Here is a 24,317-nt window from a genome sequence, read left to right as displayed (position 1 = left end):
AAAAATAAAACAGCAAAATTTTATCTGAGATATTTATTGTAGCTATTCAAGGCGGATATCAGTAAATTATTTCGTTTGTGGAATCTAAATTATCGGTTGTTTTTAATGGTACCCGTTTGGCTATTGTGATTTTAATATAAAAATTTTAAATTCCGTCTGCAGAAAAAAATGCATTTAAAAGCAAAAAAAAAAAAAAACTAAATGTATAGCAAAATACAAATAGTTAAGCTAACATCAGGACATTCCATTTGATTTTGATTTTATGCCGTTAATTCGATTAATGTCTTGTCTCGTGCTGAGTTCCATGAATCGTATTGTATTGTCCCTTTACTAAAATACCCGCGGTTACAAATATTCACTTCAAATAGCAATTTCCCCAGCGGGATTTCTATTCAATAAAATATTAATAGCCAATAAAAAATACTCATATTCGTTGCGCGCTTGAGGCGCTATTTGGACACATGTGGACTCGAACTTCTGTCAGTCAGCACATGACACGACGTAGATGATTTAATCTTTTGCTATTGTATAGAAGGAGGTTCCTGCATCACATTTGTGCGTGCCCGTGCAAAGCCGCGTTTTAGCGCATGTTAATGAGGTTCCTCGAGCTCCAGTGACAGTTTGCGGCTGAAGGCCAATCAGAGGGAGAGAGAGTTTGCAAGACACAAGACAAGCAGTGTGTTGAAGCTGCACGCAGGAGGTGTTTGACGAGCATTGTCAGCTGGAAAGATTTGTTTTTTTCTCCACAAACTTGGCTTTTATTGGATTTTGGGGGGGCGCTGTGGATGCGCGCACTTGGATCTTTTCGTTATTTTCGTCTGGATATTCTACAGGTTCTCCTCCTCAGAACTCATGAAACCATCTTTTCTCCTGTGTGGACGCTCTAATGATGTCTATGGCTCTCATGCCTGACACCCTCAATGGCCCCGACCCGTCCAAATCGGCTTTTCTCGAGTTCGGACACGCGCATCCGGCTCACCAGCAGCGCTCCGCGGGGCTTGCTCACATTTACCCCGTGCACGGCTTCCACGCTGCTGGCAATTCGCAGCACGACGGCTCGTTCCCGGCCAGCGCGTCCTATGGCCGCTCTTTGGGTTACGCCTACCCCGGCGCTTCGAATTCTCACCCCCAGTCTGCTTACATGTCCTACCAGCACAACAATAATAGCAGCTCCAGCAGCAGCAGTTTGAGCCTGCATGGACGATTAGAGCACGCAGGTATGTAGGAAAAAAAAAAAAAAAATCTTCATGCTTGGATGCACGAATTACCCGTGACTGCACTAATTCAAATTATGCTGGCTATACTATAATTAAGGGTCAAAAGAGGGTCTGAAAAAATAATTTATAAATATATTTTAAAATATCAATTCAGGGTCGTGCACCATTATTTTTATTATTTGCACAATTTATTTAATCTTTTATTTATTGGTTCCCAGATCACAACAAGTCCCCCGCCCTGGAAAGCCGGGACATGCGTTTAAATGGCAAAGGAAAGAAGATCCGCAAACCCCGCACCATCTACTCCAGTCTGCAGTTGCAAGCTCTGCACCAGCGCTTCCAGCAAACCCAGTACCTGGCCCTGCCTGAGCGTGCAGACCTGGCGGCCAAACTGGGACTCACTCAGACTCAGGTGGGTGCCCAAGACAGTCAGATGCACTAGTACCAGTTTTGGAACAACAACAAAAAATAAATACCAACTTGCCCTGCAGGTAAAAAAGATCAGCGATTATTCCAGGCATGCAGGGAGGGGGGGGGGGGGGGGGGGGGGTAGAATATAATTGCTGTGATTTGTAATTGGACCTAACTGACTGATCTGACTTATTTACTCCACTAATTACACGATTTGATTAACTCACTTAACCACAAGAACAAACACACAAACCTTTAGTATTAGATCTGATCATTTTATTTATAGGTGTGATAATTGGAGGCTGTTTAATTACATGTAGCTACCTGAAATTGGTTTGGGATGAGGTGAACATTAAATTTGATTGTGTGTAAGAATGCCAAGGCTATAAATCTCCTCATTAATACACAGTTTATTTAATTTCCAAAAATATCACCCTCGGCGGCATTTGTTGGCCTGATCATTTGAATAATGATAATTTATTTAATGACAGTTTTGACAATAACAGATGTAGGAATGGTTTCTAATATTTCGACGTTGCCATGAGATTATACAAACAATGGCACACCGAAAGAAAATTATTAAAAACCTTTCTAGCTGTGTCAATAAAAATGATAGCATTATGTATTTTCTTGAGTTCCACTGTAATAATCAAGATTGTGCTTTTTTTTTTTTTCCTCCCTCTTACAGGTGAAAATCTGGTTTCAGAACAAACGCTCCAAGTATAAAAAAATCATGAAGCACGGGAGCGGGGCAGAGGGCGAGCATTTGAGCAGCACCAGCTCACCCTCGCCGTGCTCGCCTCACGGGATGCCGCAACTTTGGGACGTGTCCATGCAGGCCAATAAAGCAGGAGGCCCCATGTACCCCAATAACTACATGAACAATTTGGGCCACTGGTACCCCGGCCAACATCCTCACCAGGAGGCCATGTCCAGACATCAGATGATGTGAGGGAGGATTGTTGGATTGTGCGAGTCTGGCTGGATTACGCGCTAATTTTGCGCGTCATTTGACGAAACATTTCAAAGACACCAAAGAGGACCTGGATGAATGCGTTGTGAACTGGTTGCACGCATGATTATTAACAGAGGCATTCTCCATTGAACACATTCTCGGAGTATTAAACTAACAAACAGATGTTAGATGGGCTTTGTTGTGACTTTGTAATTGTAGTCGAGATGCCTCCTTGAAATACGCCAAATGTCTCACCGGCTTCGACAGCAAGCGGACATTGGAATGGAAGCCAACAAATCCGTGTGAACTGCAAATAAAACACTGTCTCTGTTCTGTTTTGTATTGAACACATAAAGATGAATTAACTGCTGCTATGACCTTGTGACGAATCCAGTGTTTTATTACCTTGACAAACAAAACAGCATTTTATCCTGAATATTACATTCAGTTAACTGATAATAAATGAAAAAAATCCAAGTAAATATGTATTTATTTATATGCATAAATGTCTATTTTATAGTATGTGTAAATGTGTATATTTAGAGATATATACATAAATTTTTTATGTTTGTGTATATATATATATATATATGTATAATTTTACTAATATATATATATATATATATATATATATATACAAAATATTCAGTTCAATACACATGATAATTTCTGTAGTACTATACACATTTAATTTAGTAAAATTGTACGTTAGAATTAAACTGCAGTTTTGGGGGAACAGCTGTGTGGAAAAACAGACAATTTTAACATTTTTTGTCAATTTCTTTTCAAACTGGCTCATATTTAAAGCTCAGCTGTAGCTCAAATATTTTCAATAACCTGCGTAATTATTTTCACGACAAATATCTTGACTCAACATTTTATAGCAGCAGTTTGCGATATTTATCGTCATGCTTTCTGGTTATAGGCACCTTTAAAAAATAATAATAAGCAATTAGTTTTTGATTGTAAACACTTGTTTCCAAAGCTAACATTAGCGCTCACACGTTTGTTATTCTACCTAATTTAAACCTTCTTTTAGGACACCCTCACCTTGTTTGCAGCTCAATTGTGTCTTCTTTGAGGAAGCTCTGAAGAAGTCACATTGGAGCGGCCAAAACTTGACTCTTTATAGTTCCCTGTCACTGCAATATGCAAAGCCTTTCCTCATTGATGACAATCATGCGCCTTGTTGAGCATTGCGATTAGACGTCTGGGAAAATGATAGGCAATTTTACATCTCTAGATTAGAATGATGCCTTGTGGAATTAGACGGATGAATCTTTCAAAGTAATTATGATTGTGCGTTCGCAATACAAGGGGAAATATCAAGAACCCAAGCAGGGTGATTATCATCATTAACTGCAATGACGTGACAATTTGGTCTTCCACAATTTGACTTCCACGGGACACGATGCGGCATCCTCCCGAGATTCAAAGGCTGGAATCAACTTTGGCAGGCGTCGGAAGGACACACAAACACGCTATTGTGTTTACATCGCTGCAGATGACATTATGTTGACTTACACGCTCTCTCTGGAGACTTCCCCAAACCATAATCACTACTTTGCATCTCCATCTCAAGTCTTCACCCTCCAATGTCATGATTTATGCGATGGAGACTCGCTCTTTGTTCCCGGAAGGGTTGGATGGGAGTCACTATGATGTGGATCTTTTTATGACTTAGTCGAACGATATCCAACAAAAAAAAAGTATAGCTTACAAGCATTCAAAACATCCCAAACATTGAACAAGAAAAAAAAGGCGCGCCAAAAATGACAATTTCCCACAAAATCATATTCAAAACAATTTTTTGTCTTCTAATATATTCGACTATGTATTCTGAGACGCGGACTGTGTAGCCTAGCTGGCCCAGGGTCAACTTGGGTTCACAGCTGTCCACTCCTCACCCATATATTTCTTTTGTGTTTACAGCAAAGCTCACCATTTGAGGCCCAGTCCAGACCCGGTGGGTCTACGGTCCGGACAGCTGCTGGAAGTCTTTCCGTCGTCGCATCGGCCTTACCGAGGAGCTCTCGACCTCCACCTCAACCCGAATCGTTGCCCTTCCCGAGAGACCGGCGCTGACACTGTCCTGTTGACTGTCGACCGAGGTAAAAGTCTCACTGGGACCTCAGCACCAAGTGATTTCTTTTTTCTTACCGTGCAAGGATCAAATTCAAGTTCAATAGTTCACCTTCACTCCACTTGTTCATATTTAGAGATAACGTGAAGGGCCCACACGTTCACGCGCGTTTGTCTTCAGCACAAATGGTTCTCGGGCGAGGACCACACATGTTGGGCGCTGCGGCCAAGGGGGTCAACTCTGGGAGATCACATGACCTCTTGATGAGAATTAATAGATTGCAAAATATTCACATCTGCTTATTTTGTCATACAAGTTCATTTCACTTATCTTTCGCTTAAGACCCCCCCCCCCCCGGCCCAAATACCCCCACATGCACACACACGCCGAAAGAGACGCAATAAAAACCGAGCGACTCCAGCGTGTCTGCGTTTGCGTCGCCTCCTACTGCAGCGCACGTCAATGCTGCCAGAACACACTCATCAGGAAAACTTTTTTGTCGTTGTTGTGCGTTTTCTGACGTCAACAGCATTGTTCGGCGCTGTCAACAACTAGTCAAGTGAGGAGGTTGACCCTCAACAAAAAAAAATTAAAGCAAGGAACAAATGTGACATCAGCGAGGTTGTTTTGAATCTGCGTTTAAATTTACGGGGCAACTAAAAACAATGACTATGCTTTTGATTTAAAGTATCATTTCTAATTGAGTGGCCACTCGTCGGACATTACATTAGGTACACCTGTACAATCTAAAGTTTTATTATTTTGCTTTTTTTTCCCTCAAACTAAAATATGACAATATTTTATAACCACACGACTTAAATATTATTAAATGACTACAATTTAAAAAAAAATCACCATAAAGGGGCTGAACACAACGTGCAATTAACATTTTTATTCAAAGGACAAGAAGGCAACGAGTGAGCAAACGACATGAATATAAAATGACTTCTACAGGGAGAACCACAATCGTGTCGCTCCAACAAATATGATCAAAATAGTGGTTCTATATCAACACGTATTTACAGCCTTTGACGCTTTGTACAAATCCTTATAAATATAACCTGAGTTTAATTAATGTGACGCTTGGCATGAGTTATTGAAAGTAGGGAAAGTATTTCTGTTATTGCGTGGTTACACTTTAACAAAAATAACGTTGCATATCGTTACAAAAAAAGAACATGGGGAATATAACAGAGGTGATAAATTATTTAAAAAAAAAACACGTCAGATGTCCTTTAAATACGTCGCTACAAGTGATCACAAATCCCTTTTTGTGAATGGAACAAGAAAATGTTCTGGTATGGATGACTGGATCATCTTCAGGCTTGTTCCCGGTCCAAATGTTCAATGCATTCTTTGGTAGACCTTGATGATTTAAAAAAAAAAAAAAAGTCTTGGCGTGTTAATAAACAGCTCCCACGCTCTGTGGCGGGACGGGGTGGTGCACGGTGCCCGGATGCTGTAGGTGGGATCCCTGCTGGTACCAGTGGTTGCTATAATCGTCCATGTATGGCGGCGACGAGCTATGCGCCGGCTGCGGCACCTGAGCTCGGCTGAGGGGGGTGCCGCTTTGGGGGGTGCCGCTGTCCCAGGCGGCGGGGGAGGGCGGCGAGTTACACGCCATGGAGTCGCTGGCGTTGGGGCTGTGGTCTAGGGGCATCTCGCCGTTCTTGTACAGCTTCTTGAATTTGGATCGCCGGTTTTGGAACCAGATCTTGACCTGAGAGAGAAATGGAATGCTTTAAAATGAGTTTGCACACGTTTAAGAGCCTCAGTGTTGTTTAAAAAAATAAAAAGTGAATGAAGCTAAAATGTCAAGGCAATAAATGATTAAATTATAAGTTAAGGCTAAGTTTTGCTGATTGTTTTTCCTATATTTGACAACAAATAAATAAAAGTTTAATAGTTCCTCAACTTTAAAGATGATCAAATCAAAAGTTTGCTTAACTCATTTTGTATTTGTAGCTTCAACTTAAATGACTGTTTTAGTCCCCCCCTTCCCAAAAAAATACTTTTTTTAAAAAAATTATTCTTATTATTTTTACATCCAGGAAATCCAGGTTTTCCCCCTCCCTGTTTTTTTATTCTTTTATTTTATTTTATAATAAATGTTCTACATTGCTCCGGGTATCTTACCTGTGTTTGGGTCAGTCCCAGTTGAGCCGCGAGTTCGGCTCTCTCGGGCAGAGCCAGGTACTGCGCCTTTTGGAAGCGCCGCTGAAGAGCAGCGAGCTGATAGCTGGAATAGATGGTTCGGGGTTTGCGGATCTTTTTCGGTTTGCCGTTCACCATGCGGACCTCCGGCTCTGGCTCTTCTTTAACTAAAATATCAAAGGAACAAATGGGAATCACATTTAAATGGAAATAATAATAATCAGCTCTTGTGAACCACTAAACATGCATTTTTTTTTTTTCTTTTCAGTGGTCATTTCCTTACCTGAACTGGGAGGTGACGCCTGCAGGTGATCTCTGTTATAATGTCCATACTGTCTGTAGCTGTTCGTGTAAGGGTACTCTGATTTGGTAGCATACACTCCAGCGGCTCCCATTCCATTCAGGTTAAACTGGTGGTGATGATGGTAAGAGTTCATGGGTTGTCCGTACGCTTGACCCTGGTAGTACTCGGGATGGCCGTGGGCCGACTGCGCCGCGCTGTAGTAGCCCATGTCCGTCACGGAGGACTCAGGCAGAGTCGGAGAGTCCTTGGAGCTCGGGTGGGAGCTCATAGATCCGGGAAGGTCGGTCAGAATACTGGAGATTTTCTTCTCGTAGAGCTGCTCGGTACTCATGCTTGTGTGGAAGGGGGGGTTGGGTTGGGAGGGGGGACTCCCTCGCTGGGATAAATCCACGCGTGGATGAAGGAAGAGAGCTTCTTTCAGGGGCAAAGTCCACTTAAAGTCTTGTAGCTGCAAGAACTTGCTTGTGGCATGACTGGGTGTCTGTGACATGAAGTTATAGAGAAATGGGTGGGATGCTGCGCTCCTATTGGCTCCACTGCACCCTCCACCACTACCCCACACTACTCCCCCCCTCCCTGCAGGCTTCAAGTCAAGCACGCCCGCACGCAAACCTCACTGTCTTGAATTTTTTAGTTTTTAGTGATGCATTTGCATTTACCTGTTCGCGGTGAGAAATCACAACATTTGAAGTTCTTTTGAGACTCCATCCAACCTGCAACTACACTAATTCTGTATTTCATTTTCACAACTTTAAAGGTAGTAGCATGTTCTTGTTTGTTTTTTAAGAGACTAATCCCATCACCAGACTGTCTCCTTAATGTTTTTATGCAATGTTTTTCCAGGACATCACACTTGAGTTCATTTAAATGAAAAGGCTCCCTGCTGCCTGGTATTGTCATTCAAAAGTGTTTGGAGAGGCCCGAGAGTCAACTGCAGGAGTGAGAAAAAGCGAGATAGGAAGGATAGGTTAAAAAAAAAAGAAAAAAAGAAAAAAAAAGGTCTTCAGCTGATGCATCCCCCAGGGTGAATTCCTCTGCAGTGTGCCGGGTGTGTGTTTTGCTTTTTTTCTGGGGTGTGGGTGGGTCAAATGGACGTGTTAAAAAGGTGGAATGGTTATATACTGTTGATTGAGTTTAGCTAATAATATTTAAAGCTAAATTTAATTCTGAGTTCTATTGTTATTTTCATGGTGAAATTCTGACCTGCAGCGCACTCTACTAAATGTGATGAATATAATTTTATTTTATGTGCGTAAATTAGATAAATTATACTTAAATGTAACACACTCGGCACTCTTTTTCTTAATAATCTCGTCCATTATTTCTAAAGAACAACAATCATTACGTGTTGCTTTGTCAACTCTTTCATGATACTCTAACGCCCTCTGTTGGTAGATTAGCGCAGTGCAACTTCACATGGAGTGGAGCATGTTTGCGTCATTAATTATAGTTCGGTGTTCGAAAGTGATCTTCTTGTGCAGGTGCCATGGACCTGTTATCCACATCTAGGAACTATTTTGGATTATGCGGTAAAACCAACCAACATCCCAAACATTTGTTGAGTAGTCTTTAAATTTTAGAAAATTTTACTTCTAGGTTTAATGTCATGTATCATTAAAAAAAATAATGTGCAATCCGACCCGAAGAGAAAATATTGATGGCGATATCTAAAAATAAAATAAAATATAATAATAAATAATAAATAATAATAAATAATAATAAATAAAAACAGTAAAGTCACGTCACAGAAAATTTAAGTGCCCATTCACAGTCATATCCAGTAGATGGCGCAAATGAACCAAATATAGAGTTGAACCAATGCGCCAAGCCAAACAATGCATTCATTCTGAAACTAACTTAAGTTCATAAATTAAATAAGCAAAAAGCAAAACCCTAAAACTATTAAAACAACTATTAATTGAACCTTCAACGGGCAGATGATTACTCTCATTTGACCCCCCCCCCCTAAAAACACAGTCCAACCATATTCACACGACCTTGAACGATAAAGACTATAGTTATCAAAAATTCCACTGGGGAAAAAAATCTCTCTCTCTCCTCCCATTTCTTTTTTTTTTCAAATCCCAACCTTCTGCATTCCACTTTCAATTGCATCTCCTTCAGGCTCTCTCATACTCGGCCTGCAGGTAAAAATATGGCAGCAGGTTTTATTGCGCCATATGAGGGGCTTATAGAAGACAGTTATTATGGGGAAGTACTGAACACATATTGCGTCATAACATAAATTCCTTGCACCTGTCTTTTATTGTTTTATTGAAAAATAAGTAATCTTTAATAATCCGCATACTACGCAGAATCCAGGATGTTTACACGTTGCAATTACGAGCGGATGACGGCCACACAATTGCTTCCTATACTCCGACACAATTCCTTCGCCCTTTGAAAACTTCAAGCGAGTCCTGGTAATGAATGGCCACGGGCTAGTTGAAGTTGATCTGATTGAATGGGAGTCAGGCTCTCTGCTGAGTGTGTGTGTGTGTGTGGGGGGGTGTTATCGCTCTTCTTCACCACCCCCTCATCACCCCCTTCTGACCCGAGATAAAACGAGGAGCTTCTAATTAAACAGAATTCTTTTTCTCTTCTCAGGTGGCTCGTGTGTTCCGCAGTGATCCGGATCAGAGGTCCAGGTAAGACTTTTGCATTGAGTGTTCCAGCCAGGACCCTGCAGCTGCCCACACGATCCAAAATAGAAGACAGATGTATGTATCCACATGTTAAAGGTCATGCCCTGTCCAAACAAGCGTGACATAAACATCTCCGCAACGGCTTAATGCTCCCCTCGCGGGCCACTTCAACTCTTCTGTAAGCAAGAGTTACAATTATTGCACTTAGTTCCTCTACGTATTCTTCTACATTGGTGCGGCCAGATGAATGCCTCGTGAAATTCTCTTTATTGGAACCTCTACAAATTCCAAACCATCTCTCTTGAGTGCTAATTTAATCTCGGTCTTCGTTCCCAGGAACATCTTGACCCCTCACCCCCTTGTTAGCATCCCATTTAGGGATTATCCCAGTAAAAACAAAAAAAAATAGTGTAACCGTGGTGACATTTGGACTCTTGTTGATGTTGTCTCTCTCGTGGTTCAGGAAACTCCACCCTGAATCTGAGCATGTTTCGACTCGGGACAAGATGTAATTGCTCTCGAGCGACTTGGGAACATTTTGGTAACACTGTCCAGGAGAAACTTCCCATCTTAAAGACAAGTATGAAGAGTAATGTCGTGAAAATTAACTTGGCATTTGAAACTTTGTTTTCCCCCAGTACTTTAGTCACACATCCACCTTGTCATTTGCTAGCCTTGTGAAAACAGCTAGCAATCAATCCGGGCATGCCTGAGCTTGGCCCATGTTGGGAGTTCCCGTTCTACCACCCTTTTTTCTCTTTGAAAAAAAACCCCATCCAATTTGGAAATATGGCAAAGTGGGACTAAAAACACTATTTGTTATTCTCAGGCAGGTGATGATGACTTCAAGTGCTCATCCAGGATAAAAACAACCCACGAGGACTAATGACTTTTTCAGCCTAGAATAGTCGCTCCTCACAGTGGGTGCACAGAAAAAAAAAAAAAAACGATCTGAAGGAAGAGTGGTGAGCGATGGGACCCAAATCTGTCCCCACACGTGAAGTTGCTAGAGCTGCACCTTAAGTAAACATTGCAGGACGTAAAGTCATTGTGTGGGCTTCACGCTGGCCTTGTTAAGTATCAAGTTCTGAGGCAACCACGACGACGTTGACCTTTCAATAAAGCAAAATGTGAAGGTGACGAGAACACGGCGAGAGTGCATGTGATGAATAAATGAAAGGTCAAGATGGTGGCATGCTTCACAGACATGACCACCCACTCCTTCTCCTAGTTTGTCCACAGCCCCAAAAAAACCTCCCCCTCGCAATCTACAGTGTGATTCATTTAGAATAAGAGAAGAAGGAATTTGGTCTTGAGCAACTCCCCTAATCATTAAACACCGCCTCCAAAGCACCATGGCACTTCTTTTTTTTTTTCTTACAATAAATCATTAACTCATGACACATTCTTTTCACTGGTAATGCAGAGGTAGATAGAGAAACTATTGTCTGGTTTTTGCGCTTTGTGTCAAACCAAACATTTGACCTCATTTTTATATTAGAAAATAGTCTAAAAAGTTACAATTATACCCAAATATGAGCTATAAGTGTTGAAAACTGACTGTGATCTTCAAAGTGTGTTGTTCTTTAGGGGATCCACAGGGTTCAATTCTAGGGCCTTGTTCTTTTTGTATTTGCCGACTGAGGGTTTCATCTTGAGAAAACATTGGATTTCCTTTCTAGATTTGTGCTGCTGAAAAATAAATATGCCTTTTCCTCAAAACCTCTTATGATAAATAAATAAATCCTAATTTATTGGTCAAGGATTTATTTATTTAAATTGGAAACTGTTCATTTGTAACCAGAAAAATGTTGACCCTGAGATTGTTTTTATGGTCTGACTTGTACCTTGTACTGTAGTAATAACACAAGATGTTTTGTTTCCACAACATGCTGAGTGTGTCCCACTGACTCCCAGCTCTCTTTTTCCGTCAGGCCCAAAGCTAAACCCAAAAACAGGTGCCACTGGACAGTGGGAGAGTTCCGAGCCACACCTTCCTCCTCAGGCTAAACATTCCTGGCTTTTCGCAAACCCGAGACCTGAAGAGCAAGTGAGAGACCTTGTGAGAATCCCAAAAATACAAGTTTAATTGGCGTTCGGATTATGAAAAAAAATTATCTCAACTCAAGGACTCCCAGAATCTTTAAGAACCTGTGCAAAATGCATTTCACCTTGCTCTAATCTCATTGTATGCAAACCAAGAAGGAACTGGCAAATTATTAGATTGAGCACATTAATCTTTGATGATTTTCTCCTGCAATTCGATTTCATCCATGTCAGCCTGATCGAGTTACAAGCGAAGAATACTGACTGCACGATGCCTGAAATTCTGTTTGTGTTGCAGTCTCGACCCGCATTTGATCGCCATTAGGCCGCAACAAGTGACGGGCTCGCTTCGCAAAATGAAGTTTGATTCCTGTGAAAAGGTCATCCGAGCCCAGCGAGACTCCTGGTTGAAGTTTAAACGGGCCACGCTGTCTTCCTGTTGTCCAGAACATACTGGCTTCATAGCAACCACCGGCGCCATGGCAACGGCCGCCTATGTCATCGCGGAGGGGCGACGAGTCGGTGAGCGAGAGTGCGTGCTGTGTTTCACATTCATCTAATGTCCTACTGGCTTTATTATTCTCCCTCCTCTAGTTATTGCGGATTAAAATTCATAAGTGAGCAGGAAGGTGTTGCAAGCAAGAGACTTAACCTCAATTAAAGATTATTTCTTCTGTCTGTGAAAAAAAGAAAGACAGGAAACTGGGAGATACAGTAAATTGCAAATTACATTCCACGTCTGTTCACGTGGGACTGGATTGCATTCAAGATGTTACCAGTGTACACACTGCCATGTTGTGTTGATAATCAATCTAGAAATGTAGACGGGTTTTTGAGTCAGAAAAAAACTTTGGCTGCCCCCATCAAGTTCTCTGTTAGGGGATTAAGGGTTTAATCACTTGTGCGGCCGATAGGTGGGCAGAGGCACAGAGCTCATGTGGAGGTGGGCCGCTTGGGTATTAGTGGGAGAGCGAGAGAGAGAGAGAGAAGGGAGGGGGGAGAGAGAGCGAGCAAGCGCTCACCTTCTCAATGAGTGTGCGAGCGCGCGTCGGGATTGTAGCTATTGCGTTGGGAGGTCCCTGCTGTCTTTTACCTATCGGCGAGGACCTGCCGCTCCAAACAAACAAAATGACCCCGAGGCTACTTTTTTGCACATTGCTGCTTTTTGTCCACGCAGCTCCCGCGTGCCGTGGATTCAACGTGGACGAGCGCTTCCCGGTGATCAAAGAAGGAAAAACCAAAGGGAGCTTCTTTGGATTGTCTGTAGCCATGCATGAACAGACGGAGGGCTCCAGGAAATACCTGTAAGTTGCTTTTTTTTTTTTTTTTTTCTGGTTTGATGGCTTGGAAACAACTGACACCTGCTTTGACCCAGTGGGCGGAACCAGATACTACCGCCTTACAGCTGACTGAGCACATAGAAAAGCAGCCATATTCTTTTCCACTACTAAACTATTGTGAGAAAAAAACATTCTCTGTTTCTAAATTATTGAAATATATAATTAAGAAAAAACAATGGGCCGTTTTAAGGTTTAAATTGCTTAAATGACTTCATTTGGGTGAGATTTTTTTTACGTAGCTGCAGGTAAAACAGCTGGGCTCGGTAAATTGTCCCGCCTCAGGCAAAGTGGAGTGTCTGCGTGTCTTAGTGTGTATTTAGCTCCTCTTTGTGCATATTCAGCCATTCTGGAGTCCACACAAACGTAATGTGTAACCTGTGCGACAATACTCACAGGTATATATTCTTTATCCTCTTTGAAATAAAAGCCACCATACTTTCTAAAGTGTGAGAGACATGCACACTATTCTTCCAAATGAATCATGTCATTGTTTATTTAATGTCAGAACCTGAACCCCGGTCAATTACAGTGCCCCCTACTGTTATCTACGTCCCGCCTCCACTTTGAAGAGTCGACAAAAAGTGGCAAACCGATACACATTGCCTTTCCGAGCGGAAGATTATTAGCATCACTGTCTCATCTCAGTGAAGCGGGACAAAGATGTGCATTAGTGGGAGAAGAATGAAGAGCAGTGTCCATATGACATGCCATCGATCGAGTCACACACATCCTCAGTGGACTGACACTCAAGAAGTGGACCACATGCTAGTTGCACAGAGGAGGGTCTCCAGCAACTCCTCCGACTAAATATATGATGACACTTGTTTTTAATTTCATCCTATTGAGTGCACTTTTAAAAAAATACAAGCGCATGAACCAGCTTCAACAAGTCCTACCACTTAAAAGTGGGCATGAGTCAGACGGGATGAAAGTCAAGACACGACCGACACTCCCACTTTGGCAATAAAGTAAATGCAATGAACCCTTGACACCGTTAAGCAATTAGCTTGAATCTAGTATATTGGCTCTGTGGGGACAGTTTTTGGACTAGCTTGAAGTCAAAGTCGAACTACCTGAGGCTGGATTGTACAGGTCCACTAGCAGTCGCCTATTCAAGTCTCCTTGGTGGGCTTTTTTTGTTCTCTTTTGTAGCCAGGAGGAGGGACCGGGCAGTCAGCTGGCCACCTATTGGCTCTTCCAGTTCCCTGACCCCACGGTATGTGTGGAATGTATTAGCCTTCTGTGCACAGTCACAACCTGCCAGGTTTCAGGTTGAGACAAGACAGGAGTCATGGTGATGATCTGTCGGGAATTCACTCCATTTCCTAGCAGAGACCATTCTTTCAATTTGTCATCAAGACCCCCCCAAAAAATCTCCAATTAAATTCCAAATTGAAAATTTTGGGGCTTTTTTTTCCACCTGTCTGACTTTATCCGCCCCGGGCCGTAAAAGTCCGCCATTTAATTAGCTGGTGCCGCCCCCCCCTTTTTTTTTTTTTTTTTTTTACTGTGAGAACAGATTAAGCAGGTCAAACTAAGCTTTACAAACACAAACAAGCTCATGGTAAAAGGCTCCCTATTTATTGTGTGTGTCCATGTTTGCGTCCCAACTGAACGACGGCCTCTAATAACTTGCTGAAATGGATCCCAGCAGGATGTTGCACCTCCTGCTATTCTCCACAGAGAAGATTCTCTCAGTCTGGGGCTTTCATTACGGCTACCTGCAGAGCCGTAAGAGATCCTTTTCCTTTTTTTGCTCCTGTGCGGAAAAGAAGCCGGTGTAAGTTAGCTGGCCTCCGGGTGGATGAGGGTCACCTGTCACTAGAAAAACTATATGCTTCAATACCTCTCAGACCATTTTTCATCCTTGAAACGAGTGTTGGCTTACACACGGTTCTGTCAACTCGTTAGTCGGTTGCCGTGCCGCGTTTCATTTGTCGCTCCGGCTTCGAAATGAGTTTGTTTCACCGGTGGCAGATGGTGGGCTGCAAACAGGATGTTTGACCAGCTGAGTTAGCGTTTGACAAGGTGGGAACAACACATTTTTTGTTGTCATTGGATGTGATTCATTTTATTTGATTCAAAGGTGTCCACACTTTATGAGCTCTCTTCCATCCCGCTCAGTTTATTTTGTTAGCGGATGACTGGAAAGATTACATTTTTGTGGTTGAAGGCCGCTGTCTGCGCGATAATCCCTTGTTATTGTGTGCCTGACCTTCAATTGAATTGAATGACTATGAAGATTGTATCGTTCACTCCGAGCCAAGAGGTTTTCACACTCTTGCCAACTTCCTGTTCACGTTTTCATATTTCAGCATTGTGTGACGTAACATCAGAATCAGTGATCATCATTTCGAACCATACAATTTTATTTTATTTTTCTACAGGTCCATTTTAATTCTTGAAGGTTGTCACTGTCCATTGCCAGTTCATGTGTGAGTCAGGTGTACACAGTGTGTTGTTTCGACTGGTCGGCTAGCAATGTGTGTATTTATGACACAGTTACACGGAGTCAAGTCTTCGCCGAGTGGAAGCGTTCTGATTTCCGTCTTTGCTTAGTAGCTTTTTGTTGTGTTATTAGATAATAGAAGAGTTCGGAGCACGTCGACATGTTTATACGACGGGGCCGAGGTCACATCCGAGTGCGGCTGATTGATGGGTCGAGCCCTGGGTAGTAAGAATGGTCACGACTGCTATATAAATGGTGTCCTCCTAGTCGGGATGTGAAGAATGCAGCCACTCTCACCTCATCTGGGCGTGTAAGCCACAATAAATGTAGTTCAAGTCACTTGCTGAGTAGCAGAGGGCAGATTTCAACACGTCTCGTATACTCACTTGGAATGCAGGCGCTCGGTGCCCGCTCGCCATCCCTCCCGTGAGCTCTTGTCAGTGTCTTTATGAGGAGGTGATGAGCTGGCAAGGGAGGCAAACATTCATTGTTTGACTTGCCGTCGTCATGGCTGAGTCAGGACAGCTCTGGAAGTTGTTTATTGCTATTTTGTGTGTTACATTAGCTCGGTGGTGTCAATAACAGGAGAAATGTTTTCAACACTGAACGTGGATTCCCTACATTCTGTAACTCAGCAATGTCTACAAACGTTCATGGAATCTCATTTATCGGACACTCCAATCAACACTGGTGGCCATCTTGGCTCCAGGTAGTTGTCATCGCCAAGGCCAGATAATTGTTTCAGGGCTGATCATATCCTTCTTGTGGTAGTGACAGGATAGTTGGAACGTGTTTGCATTAAAATTCCTTTTTGCGTTTTATTGCTTTGTAATCTAAAAAAAAAAAAAATAGATCTGTCTTTTCCGACAAAAGACTTTGGAGAGGACGTAGTTGTGTCTAGCTTTTGCTGATAAGATTGCAGGTGTCGCTGGGGGCTTTTTTTTTTTTTTTTTGAAACTGCAAACAGACATCTCACTTTGGTCGCTTGACTTTTTTCCTCCCTCCACGCATGATGAAACAGATCAGCCACCATAAACAGGTTTGTCCTCGCTTTCTTCCTGCAGATAATAAATGTGGGGATGTCGGTCAATTGCGTGTCCACCACCATTTCAAAGGTCGCTGTGTTAAAAGGCGTGTCAGAATGTACACGGCAAAAAGATTTTCACATGCCATTCAGTTTTTTTTCTCCAAATAATCCAGTTTTGCCAACCCTTCGTGAGGTTGTACTTTTCTGCACGTGGCTCATTTTTCACGCTGCCATCGTCTTTGTATACAATCATACACCATGACAAGACTGCGATGTAATCTTGTCATCTTTATCTGCAACTCTGTGTGTGTCTGCTTGTGTGTGTGTGTCCAGGCTTCTCGCAGGAGCGCCCAAAGAGAAATCCTTATCGCTGACAAATGTCAATGAAACAGGTGCTGTCTACTCCTGCCCCATAACCACGGACGCCTCGGACTGTTCCAGAATAGACCTGGTCAGCTCGAGTGAGTAAGGAGAAGAGTTACCATCAAGGACATGATTGACAAGCGGCTTTTTAATAGTGTCGCTTTTTTGACGCATTTACAGCTGACCCGTCGGAGATGGTGGAGGGCATGTGGCTCGGCGTGACTGTGGCCAGCCAGAGAATCCAGTCATCCGGACGCGTACTGGTGAGACGGCGGCCATCTTTTATTGTCTCCCATTCAATGCAGTCACAAAATCACGGTGTCCATACACTTGTGTGTGTTCTTTGGTGTGCAGGCTTGCGGCCATCGCTACGTCAAGATCTTCGGAAGTGGCTCAGGGGAGCAGCGGCGGATGATCGGAAAGTGCTACGTGAGGAGCAACGACCTGACCTTTGACCTCAATGACGACTGGCAGACTCACACCTACGAGGTGTGCGACCCCACTTCTGATATGGAAGACGAAGGCATGTGCAACATGGGCATCTCGGGCGGCATGACGGAAGACGAGATCTACATGGGCAGCCCGGGCAGCTACTTGTGGCAAGGTGAGTCCCGGCCGGCCGGGAACAAAATGGATTAATCTCACAGTGTTTTGCATGAAGAATAACTTTTTTCTGTTTCCTCTAGGAAATGTACATGTTATATGGAGAAATCCTGATCCTGCCAATTCCTGGGACTCCATCGAAAAAGACTTTGGCTCTCTGAAACAACAATATAATCTGAAAAAACAAAATAAACTCTACTATATGGGTAAATGTTTGTTTCATAGGTCTGGTAATTTGAATTTTTTTTTAAAGTCATTATAGCTCAATTAGGAAATTTACTGAGGTGCATCAAGGATCCGCTCTAAGCCTTTTTTTCTTTTTTTTGTAATGAAACACAAATAATTACTATTATTATTACACCCTGGAGTTTTATATATAGGTCCAATTTAAAATCTTTGCCCTGCAGGTTATTCCGTCCTTGAAGAGAAGCGCCTGCTGAGTATTAACGACTACACAGTGGTGACGGGATCCCCCAGGTATGAGTCCAAGGGTTCCGTGGTTCTCGGGGTGAAGACTGACAACAACATCGAGACGGCGCTCATCATCCCGGGTGAACAAGTGGGCTCGTATTTTGGAAGCAGTCTGGCTGTCACCGATCTCAATAATGACAAGTATGTGGTTATAAAATCACAATATTTGATCTACATGTTACCAAAAAGTTCCAGACGTGGTTGATCTTGCAGTCATGTTATCTTTTGGCTCTCAAAGCCAGCCGCCACACTGCTTCATGGCCGTGACCTGTCGTGTTATGCGGAATGTGCACTGAAGTACATCTAAGCAGAGTTGAAAAGCTGTCAGCAGCTCGTTCAAGGTGTTTGCTATGATATCATGGCCAAATCACCTTCTGCCTCTTCTTTTCATGCATGAATCAAACTTTATGGAGGCTGACAGTTGGGCACAAAAATTGACATTCTAAGGCAGATTTTTCTTTTCCTGTGTTTGCAGTTGGAACGACTTAATTGTTGGCGCCCCGTTTTACTTTGACCGCAAGAAGGATGAAGGAGGAGCCGTTTATATCTATATGAATGAGAATGGCTCCTTCCAGAACGTTTCTCCTATGGTGCTTAAGGGCCCCGCATCCTCCGCATTTGGCAACGCAGTGGCCGCCATTGGTGACATCAACCAGGACGGATTCCAAGGCGAGCAGATTAAATTTATTAAATAATTTATTGTGGAAAAAAAAATAAAAATTTAATTAGATTAATGATGCCAAATTAAAAGCAATTAACATCTTACTGTGGTATTAAAACAAAATTTTACTTTTTTTTGTAAACATAAAATAGTAAAATTAAAAATTGATTGGTTAATTGAACACGTCCTGTGTAATTTTATTAAATAAATGGTTCAGCATAGTAAATATTTTAAATATTATGTAAAATCAAAATAAACAATTTCATTATTTAATACGCCATACAGCATAATTAATTTAAAACGGCTAGTGGAGCATTAACCTGTGCATAACAGTGTCAAACTGCCCTCTACTGGCCTTTCACTGTCATTACATGTCTTTCTATCTGCAGACTTTGCCGTGGGAGCTCCATTCCACGGCACGGGCAAGGTTTATATCTGGATGGGAAGTAAAGAGGGAGTCTCGGCACAACCCAGCCAGGTAATGTGGAGAACACTTCAAGCTCTTCATGCCCACTGTCAACATTTTATCTGCCCTCAAAAGGTGATCGAGGGCAAGTCGGTGGCTGGTGGAGGATTCCAAACGTTTGGCTACTCCATCAATGGAGGCATGGACATGGATGACAACAGCTACCCTGACATTTTGGTGGGCTCCCTGGACGACCGCATCGCCCTGCTAAGGTGGGATATTTGTATAAAGGTGATGTTAAATATTTATCCTGATTATTTGTTGTTATTTATTTATGACAGGACTCGGCCTGTTGTCCACTTAACTACGGACTTCAATGTGGAGCCAAAGATTGTGGATCCTAATCAGTGCCAAGGGAGTTCACCATGGTGAGCGAGCGTCAAGGTCAAAGTGGATCTTTGAAGTGTTTTAATACATTTGAATTTCTTTCTTTCCCAGCATCATGGCCACTATCTGCGTGTCTTTCACCTTAAGTAACGGCAACAGAAACTTCAAGAAAAACATCGGTAAGTCACAAATGATTGTGTGTCTCACTTGAACATAAACACACTTTTTGATCACGTGGCAGTGGTGAAGTACACAGTGGAGGCCGACACTGATAGGAGAAGGAGCCCCCGGGTTCGTTTCCAGAAAAACGGTGATGACACGTATACGGGCCTGTTGACCCTGCCAGACTCACAAATTCAGTGTCATGAACTCAACTTGACTGTTGTGGTACGTTCTTTATATGGTTCTCAGAATGAGATCATTTTGATATAGATTGTCATTTTAAAAATTGCTTTTTAAGAACCCTGTGAGGGACAAACTGGAGCCAGTGGTCTTTTCCCTCAACATGTCCTTAGATGAACAAAAAGCCAAACCAAGACGCGCTATTCAGAACCTGGACTCCTTTGCCATTCTCAGTCAAGGCCAGAAACTCACCCAAAGAAGTGAGGTAAGGTTCAAAGTGCATACAAGGTCGTATTACACTAATGCTACCGCATGCATTCTCAATCTCAAATCTGCTTTGTTACCAGATTAACTTCCAGAAGGAGTGCGGCTCCGACAACAAGTGCACCAGCAACCTGCAGCTGACGGCCCATTTTGCCGACAATAAGGAAAACACCTTTCCACGGTGACAAAAAAAAAGAATAATTTGAATTCCAGTGAAAATAAAATGGAAGCTTCATCTTGGTTCCTGTTCCCAGGAAGGAGAAATCCCAAATCCTCCAGTTTAGCAGCAGTATGAAGATAATAAAGCTGATTGTGGAGGTGACTAACTTTCCCACAAGAGGAAAGCTGGCTGAGGACGCCCACCAGGCCACGCTCAACGTCACCATCCCCGATGCGCTCAAATACTCTGCCGTCAGGTCCCAGGTATGGTCAACAGGGGGCAGCAGATGACATCGTAGCAACACTTACACACATAGGCATGCATATGTTTATATTTAAATCTAAATAATTCTTTTTTTTTTTGTTTAGGATCATGATGTTGAATGTCGCTATGACGGCACCGTCCTTTGTGAATTGGGTAATCCACTCAAAGGCAAGGAAAAGGTGCGTCTGGGATTTCTTGAACTATTTTTTTGGCATCTTCTGAAAATAAAACCATTTTTTTCAACAGGTATCACTCACCTTGTGGTTGGAGACATCAGGCATAGATTTGTACACGCAGGAGATCCAAACTCAGCTGCTGCTGTCGACGTAAGGGCTTAAATATCGACGCTATGATAATAATGATAAAAATGAGAAAGGCTTGAATGAAGCGCTGTCATTTGATTGGTTTCTTTAGTCTCAGTGAGCAGAACGACCTGTTTCCTGTGCCAGTCAGCCTGCTGATTGAGAATACCATCCTCCCCTCCTTCTCTATGTGAGTCGAATACAACAAAAGAAAAAAAAAATCTTTATTTTTATCTATTTTTTTTCCCCATTTTTATTTTTTTACCTCTTTCCGTGTAGTGTAAATGCACTCATCCAGACTAAATTTGGCGGCACGGTGATGGGCGAGTCGGCCATGGTGAATAGCAGCAACGTGGGAAGTCTACTTGAGTTCACCTTCAATGTGAGTCACCCTCAACCACTCAGCTCTACTCCCTCGTTGACGCCTTGGACTGTCAGATGGTTAATATTATTTTGAGGAAACAAGTCATGGCCGTATGCGGGGGTGGATGCTATTTAGGGCTCAAGAGGAACTGTGGCTGTACATTCACTTCATGGCTTTCTTTTTTTGCCTCTATCACTAGGTTAACATGAGGGGGCCGCCCTTAGGGGACTTGGGGACCCTGGCTGTGGAGTTTGAGTGGCCCTTTGAGGCATCCAACGGGAAGTGGCTCTTGTACCTGACTCAGATTACCATTCAGACTCAGTCCCAGAGCGAATGTCGACCGCCTGGAGACGTCATCAACCCGTTGAACTTAACCGTGAGCTTCCTTTTTTAAGCTTTATGCCTGTGTATCATTCATCCAGCCTTGAATCTGGATTTCAAACACAGTGTCAAACTCATTTTACAACATCACCCTTTAAACATAGATAGCTTTGAGAAGATTTGATTTCCACTAACAACCCAGGCTAAAGTTAGCTTCTCCCCAACATATTAGATGTAGCATTCACAGCATACAGTGATGTTAATTACTACTTTCCTATTAGCTAGGACTATCTCGTAGAAAGACATCCTGATTATGAGATGCAGGTGTGCCTAATGTAGTGGCCGGTGTGAGATGTTTCCACTCTGCAATCCCACCGCATGCATGATGTGTTAATAGCAGTGGTGCGCCTGTCTGAGCAGTGGTTTTGAAAGTGCTTCATATGCAAAAGCCTGTGTTAAAGTCCTTCGGGGAACAATGTCCGATTCACCACATTTGAGCCTCCCTGGGCCGCAAAATCGAAAATAGAAGTTGGGATGCTATTCTGAGAGGTTGATGGCTTCATCAAAGCCATTCATTTAGTTTCTGATGTCATGTCTCCGTCTGCTCTGCTTCCTTCCCCACGTTCCTTTTGCAGTTGTCAGAAAATGCAGCGAAACGCGTCAAAAGGCAGATTGAGTCGGACGATCAGACGATAGAGCCGCGAGCGACCCTCTCGCTGCTCACGCCGCGAAAACAATCGGACCTGTTGGTGAGTTGACTTGGTGAGTTCCCCCCCTCTTCATGTACTGATGTTTCCTCTTTGTGTTTTTCAGGAATGCTCCAAGGGCACGGCGAGATGCGTGACCTTTACGTGTCCTTTGTTGAACATGACCAATTCAGCCAAGATTCACGTCCGTGCTCGTTTATGGAACAGCACCATGCTGGAGGTACTTTCATCAGCTACAACAATAATAATCAATATTTACACGAGAGCAGTAACAAAGATAGAAATATATGATGTGTGCCTTTCAGGACTTTGCCAACGCTTTGTGGATCAAAGTTGTAGGTAAAGCCACACTGAAACTCATGACAGACACCCCCACCCTGAAAATGGAAAGGCAGAGCACTCTGGTAAGGCACGTCAAGTCGAAATTATCGACCGTCATTAACAGCTAGGCTTAAAATGTCTGCCGTCTTTCATTCGGATGTAGTTCACGGTGGATATCGAACCGGAGGCTCGGGTGGAGACTCCTTATGAACTTCCTCTGTGGATCATCATCTCTGCCATCGTAGCGGGCGTTCTACTTCTAGGAATCATCATTCTTATACTTTGGAAGGTGAGCCCACCCTGTCTATCAAGTGGACCTAGCACACCACTGACCTAGTCCTCAAAACTTCCCGGACACTCGCACGGCCCGATCGAGTCTAACTTTTTCACGTCCACCTCCATGCAGTGTGGCTTCTTCCAGAGGGCCAGCAGGAGGGAGATGTATGAGGCCAAAGCCCAGAAGGCTGAGATGAAGATCCAGCCCTCTGAGACAGAGAGGCTGACTGAGGACTACTGAGACCCACTATGGGTCCACAACTGCACACACCAGTGGGGCTTTTGGGTAATAGAACCCCTGCCATGAATGGATTTAACTTCTAGTGATGGTCTGGCCTCCTCGCTCTTTCTGACGCCTTCGCTTCTGCGTAATTATGTCGTAATATCAATTAACATCTCCTCGCTTCCTTTTCAGGCTGGAACTTAAGCTGCTTGTCATTGTGTGAATGCTGAGAGTTTTGGTAAAATGCACCAAAAAGATGTTTCGTATTTAATTTCGGTGTAAAAAGAAAAAAAAAAAAGTTTAAATATTTACCTTTATTCAAAACAGTAATAAGCTTGAAGATAATAATAAATGAACACTTTTATTATTTTCTCTAAAAACTCTCAGCAATTACATGCATTCTAATGGGAATGAGTGTTTTCTGTATACCTTGCTTATGCTTTCTTTCCACGTTTTTCCCGAGTGGGGGTAGTCGGGGTCACCCCTCGCTCTTTCCCGACGCTCCGTCTCTGTAAAGAATCTAAATCTCCTAAATGTGGTTCTCAAGCCGCCTTTAAATCTTCACTGTGCCTTAGTCTCTCGTGTCACTTCTTTTCTCCCCAGCTTGAATTCTTCAAGCGATCCCTCTACTACCGGATAATGCCAAAGCACCGCGGGGTGAAACTTCGCAAGGCCGATCGCTATCAGTTGAACGTGAGATTTCAGCCAGAGGAGCTACACCCAAAGTATTGGGTCACCAACTGGACGGAGACACAACGTTTCTACTACTGACTGGCACACGGGCCAAAGAACACTGGACCCGGTCTGGAGGAACTTTGGATAAAAAATTTGTCAATTTCTCCGTGCAATATATGGAACATTTTTGCCTCAGAGATTGTAATTGTTTAGTATTCTTACTGACTGCTGTGTTGCAAATTGAATATTGCCGCTTGTTTTGATGTTCAGGATTTGGTGTGGTAGTTTTCTTATTCTTTTCATTCCCCCGTGATGACTTTTTTTTCCCATTGAAGCCGTGAATTTTTTTCCCATGATTTTAAACACAATAGTGTCTCGAGATACAAGCGACCTGAATGCCACAGCAGACAGAGCGGCGATACTAATGTGTTGGATTCTCTCACTTTGATGGAGCCGCTTTTGAATCCCAAGGCCTTGACTTGATGATTATTTATTACCGTCTTGTGTGAACATTGCAGGAGATCACTTTAGGATGATCTCACACAGGGAGTCACAACACTGGATTCCGCAAAGCTT

The 24,317-nt window shown here is 42.9% G+C and overlaps 4 protein-coding genes and 1 long non-coding RNA gene across 8 annotated transcripts in view; 3 read left to right on the top strand and 2 right to left on the bottom strand.

Annotated features, from left to right (window-relative positions):
- Positions 1–4,655, top strand: part of kat7b (K(lysine) acetyltransferase 7b) — a 41,558-nt gene extending 36,903 nt beyond the window's left edge. The window contains exon 14 of the mRNA XM_088360367.1: positions 4,516–4,655. The gene's annotated coding sequence lies outside the window, so the exon portion shown is untranslated. The remainder of the gene's footprint in view (positions 1–4,515) is intronic.
- dlx4b (distal-less homeobox 4b) lies at positions 226–2,957 on the top strand. Its single transcript, XM_088360372.1, has 3 exons — positions 226–1,217; positions 1,436–1,629; positions 2,317–2,957. The coding sequence occupies exons 1-3, from the start codon at positions 887–889 to the stop codon at positions 2,578–2,580; spliced, it is 789 nt and encodes a 262-aa protein (XP_088216498.1). The 5' UTR covers positions 226–886; the 3' UTR covers positions 2,581–2,957.
- Positions 4,656–5,543: 888 nt separating the features above from the next.
- dlx3b (distal-less homeobox 3b) lies at positions 5,544–7,598 on the bottom strand. The gene is made up of 3 exons (XM_088359814.1): positions 7,104–7,598; positions 6,803–6,987; positions 5,544–6,386 (listed from the first exon to the last, which is right to left on the bottom strand). The coding sequence occupies exons 1-3, from the start codon at positions 7,453–7,455 to the stop codon at positions 6,069–6,071; spliced, it is 855 nt and encodes a 284-aa protein (XP_088215940.1). The 5' UTR covers positions 7,456–7,598; the 3' UTR covers positions 5,544–6,068.
- A 2,159-nt stretch (positions 7,599–9,757) lies between these two features.
- itga3b (integrin, alpha 3b) lies at positions 9,758–23,843 on the top strand. Of its 4 annotated transcripts, XM_088360362.1 has the most exons (29): positions 9,758–9,772; positions 11,704–11,831; positions 12,114–12,337; positions 12,993–13,119; positions 16,965–17,092; positions 17,175–17,257; positions 17,349–17,598; positions 17,681–17,803; positions 18,005–18,209; positions 18,544–18,737; positions 19,119–19,207; positions 19,271–19,407; positions 19,477–19,563; positions 19,634–19,701; positions 19,764–19,909; positions 19,983–20,129; positions 20,212–20,309; positions 20,383–20,551; positions 20,657–20,731; positions 20,799–20,878; positions 20,967–21,044; positions 21,134–21,236; positions 21,418–21,594; positions 22,175–22,288; positions 22,353–22,466; positions 22,552–22,650; positions 22,731–22,856; positions 22,974–23,129; positions 23,670–23,843. In XM_088360362.1, exons 3-28 carry the CDS (start codon positions 12,172–12,174, stop codon positions 23,082–23,084), a joined length of 3,294 nt encoding a protein of 1,097 aa, XP_088216488.1. In that variant the 5' UTR covers positions 9,758–9,772; positions 11,704–11,831; positions 12,114–12,171; the 3' UTR covers positions 23,085–23,129; positions 23,670–23,843. The 4 variants fall into 4 exon arrangements, with proteins under 4 accessions (XP_088216488.1, XP_088216490.1, XP_088216491.1 ...); XM_088360364.1 differs by lacking the exons at positions 9,758–9,772; positions 11,704–11,831 and having other exon boundaries at positions 12,200–12,347; XM_088360365.1 differs by lacking the exons at positions 9,758–9,772; positions 11,704–11,831 and having other exon boundaries at positions 12,209–12,347; positions 17,024–17,092.
- On the bottom strand, positions 14,742–16,186 carry LOC148382469 (uncharacterized). Its single transcript, XR_015854092.1, has 3 exons — positions 15,991–16,186; positions 15,002–15,140; positions 14,742–14,914 (listed from the first exon to the last, which is right to left on the bottom strand). It is a non-coding gene; the product is annotated as an uncharacterized LOC148382469 (long non-coding RNA).
- Positions 23,844–24,317: the final 474 nt, after the last annotated feature.

Source organism: Syngnathus floridae, chromosome 18, assembly GCF_059516105.1.
Source record: "Syngnathus floridae isolate MCC-2025c chromosome 18, RoL_Sflo_1.0, whole genome shotgun sequence".
NCBI lineage: Eukaryota > Metazoa > Chordata > Actinopteri > Syngnathiformes > Syngnathidae > Syngnathus > Syngnathus floridae.
Note: the sequence above shows the minus strand (reverse complement) of the source record. Positions and strands in the feature narration are given on the sequence as shown.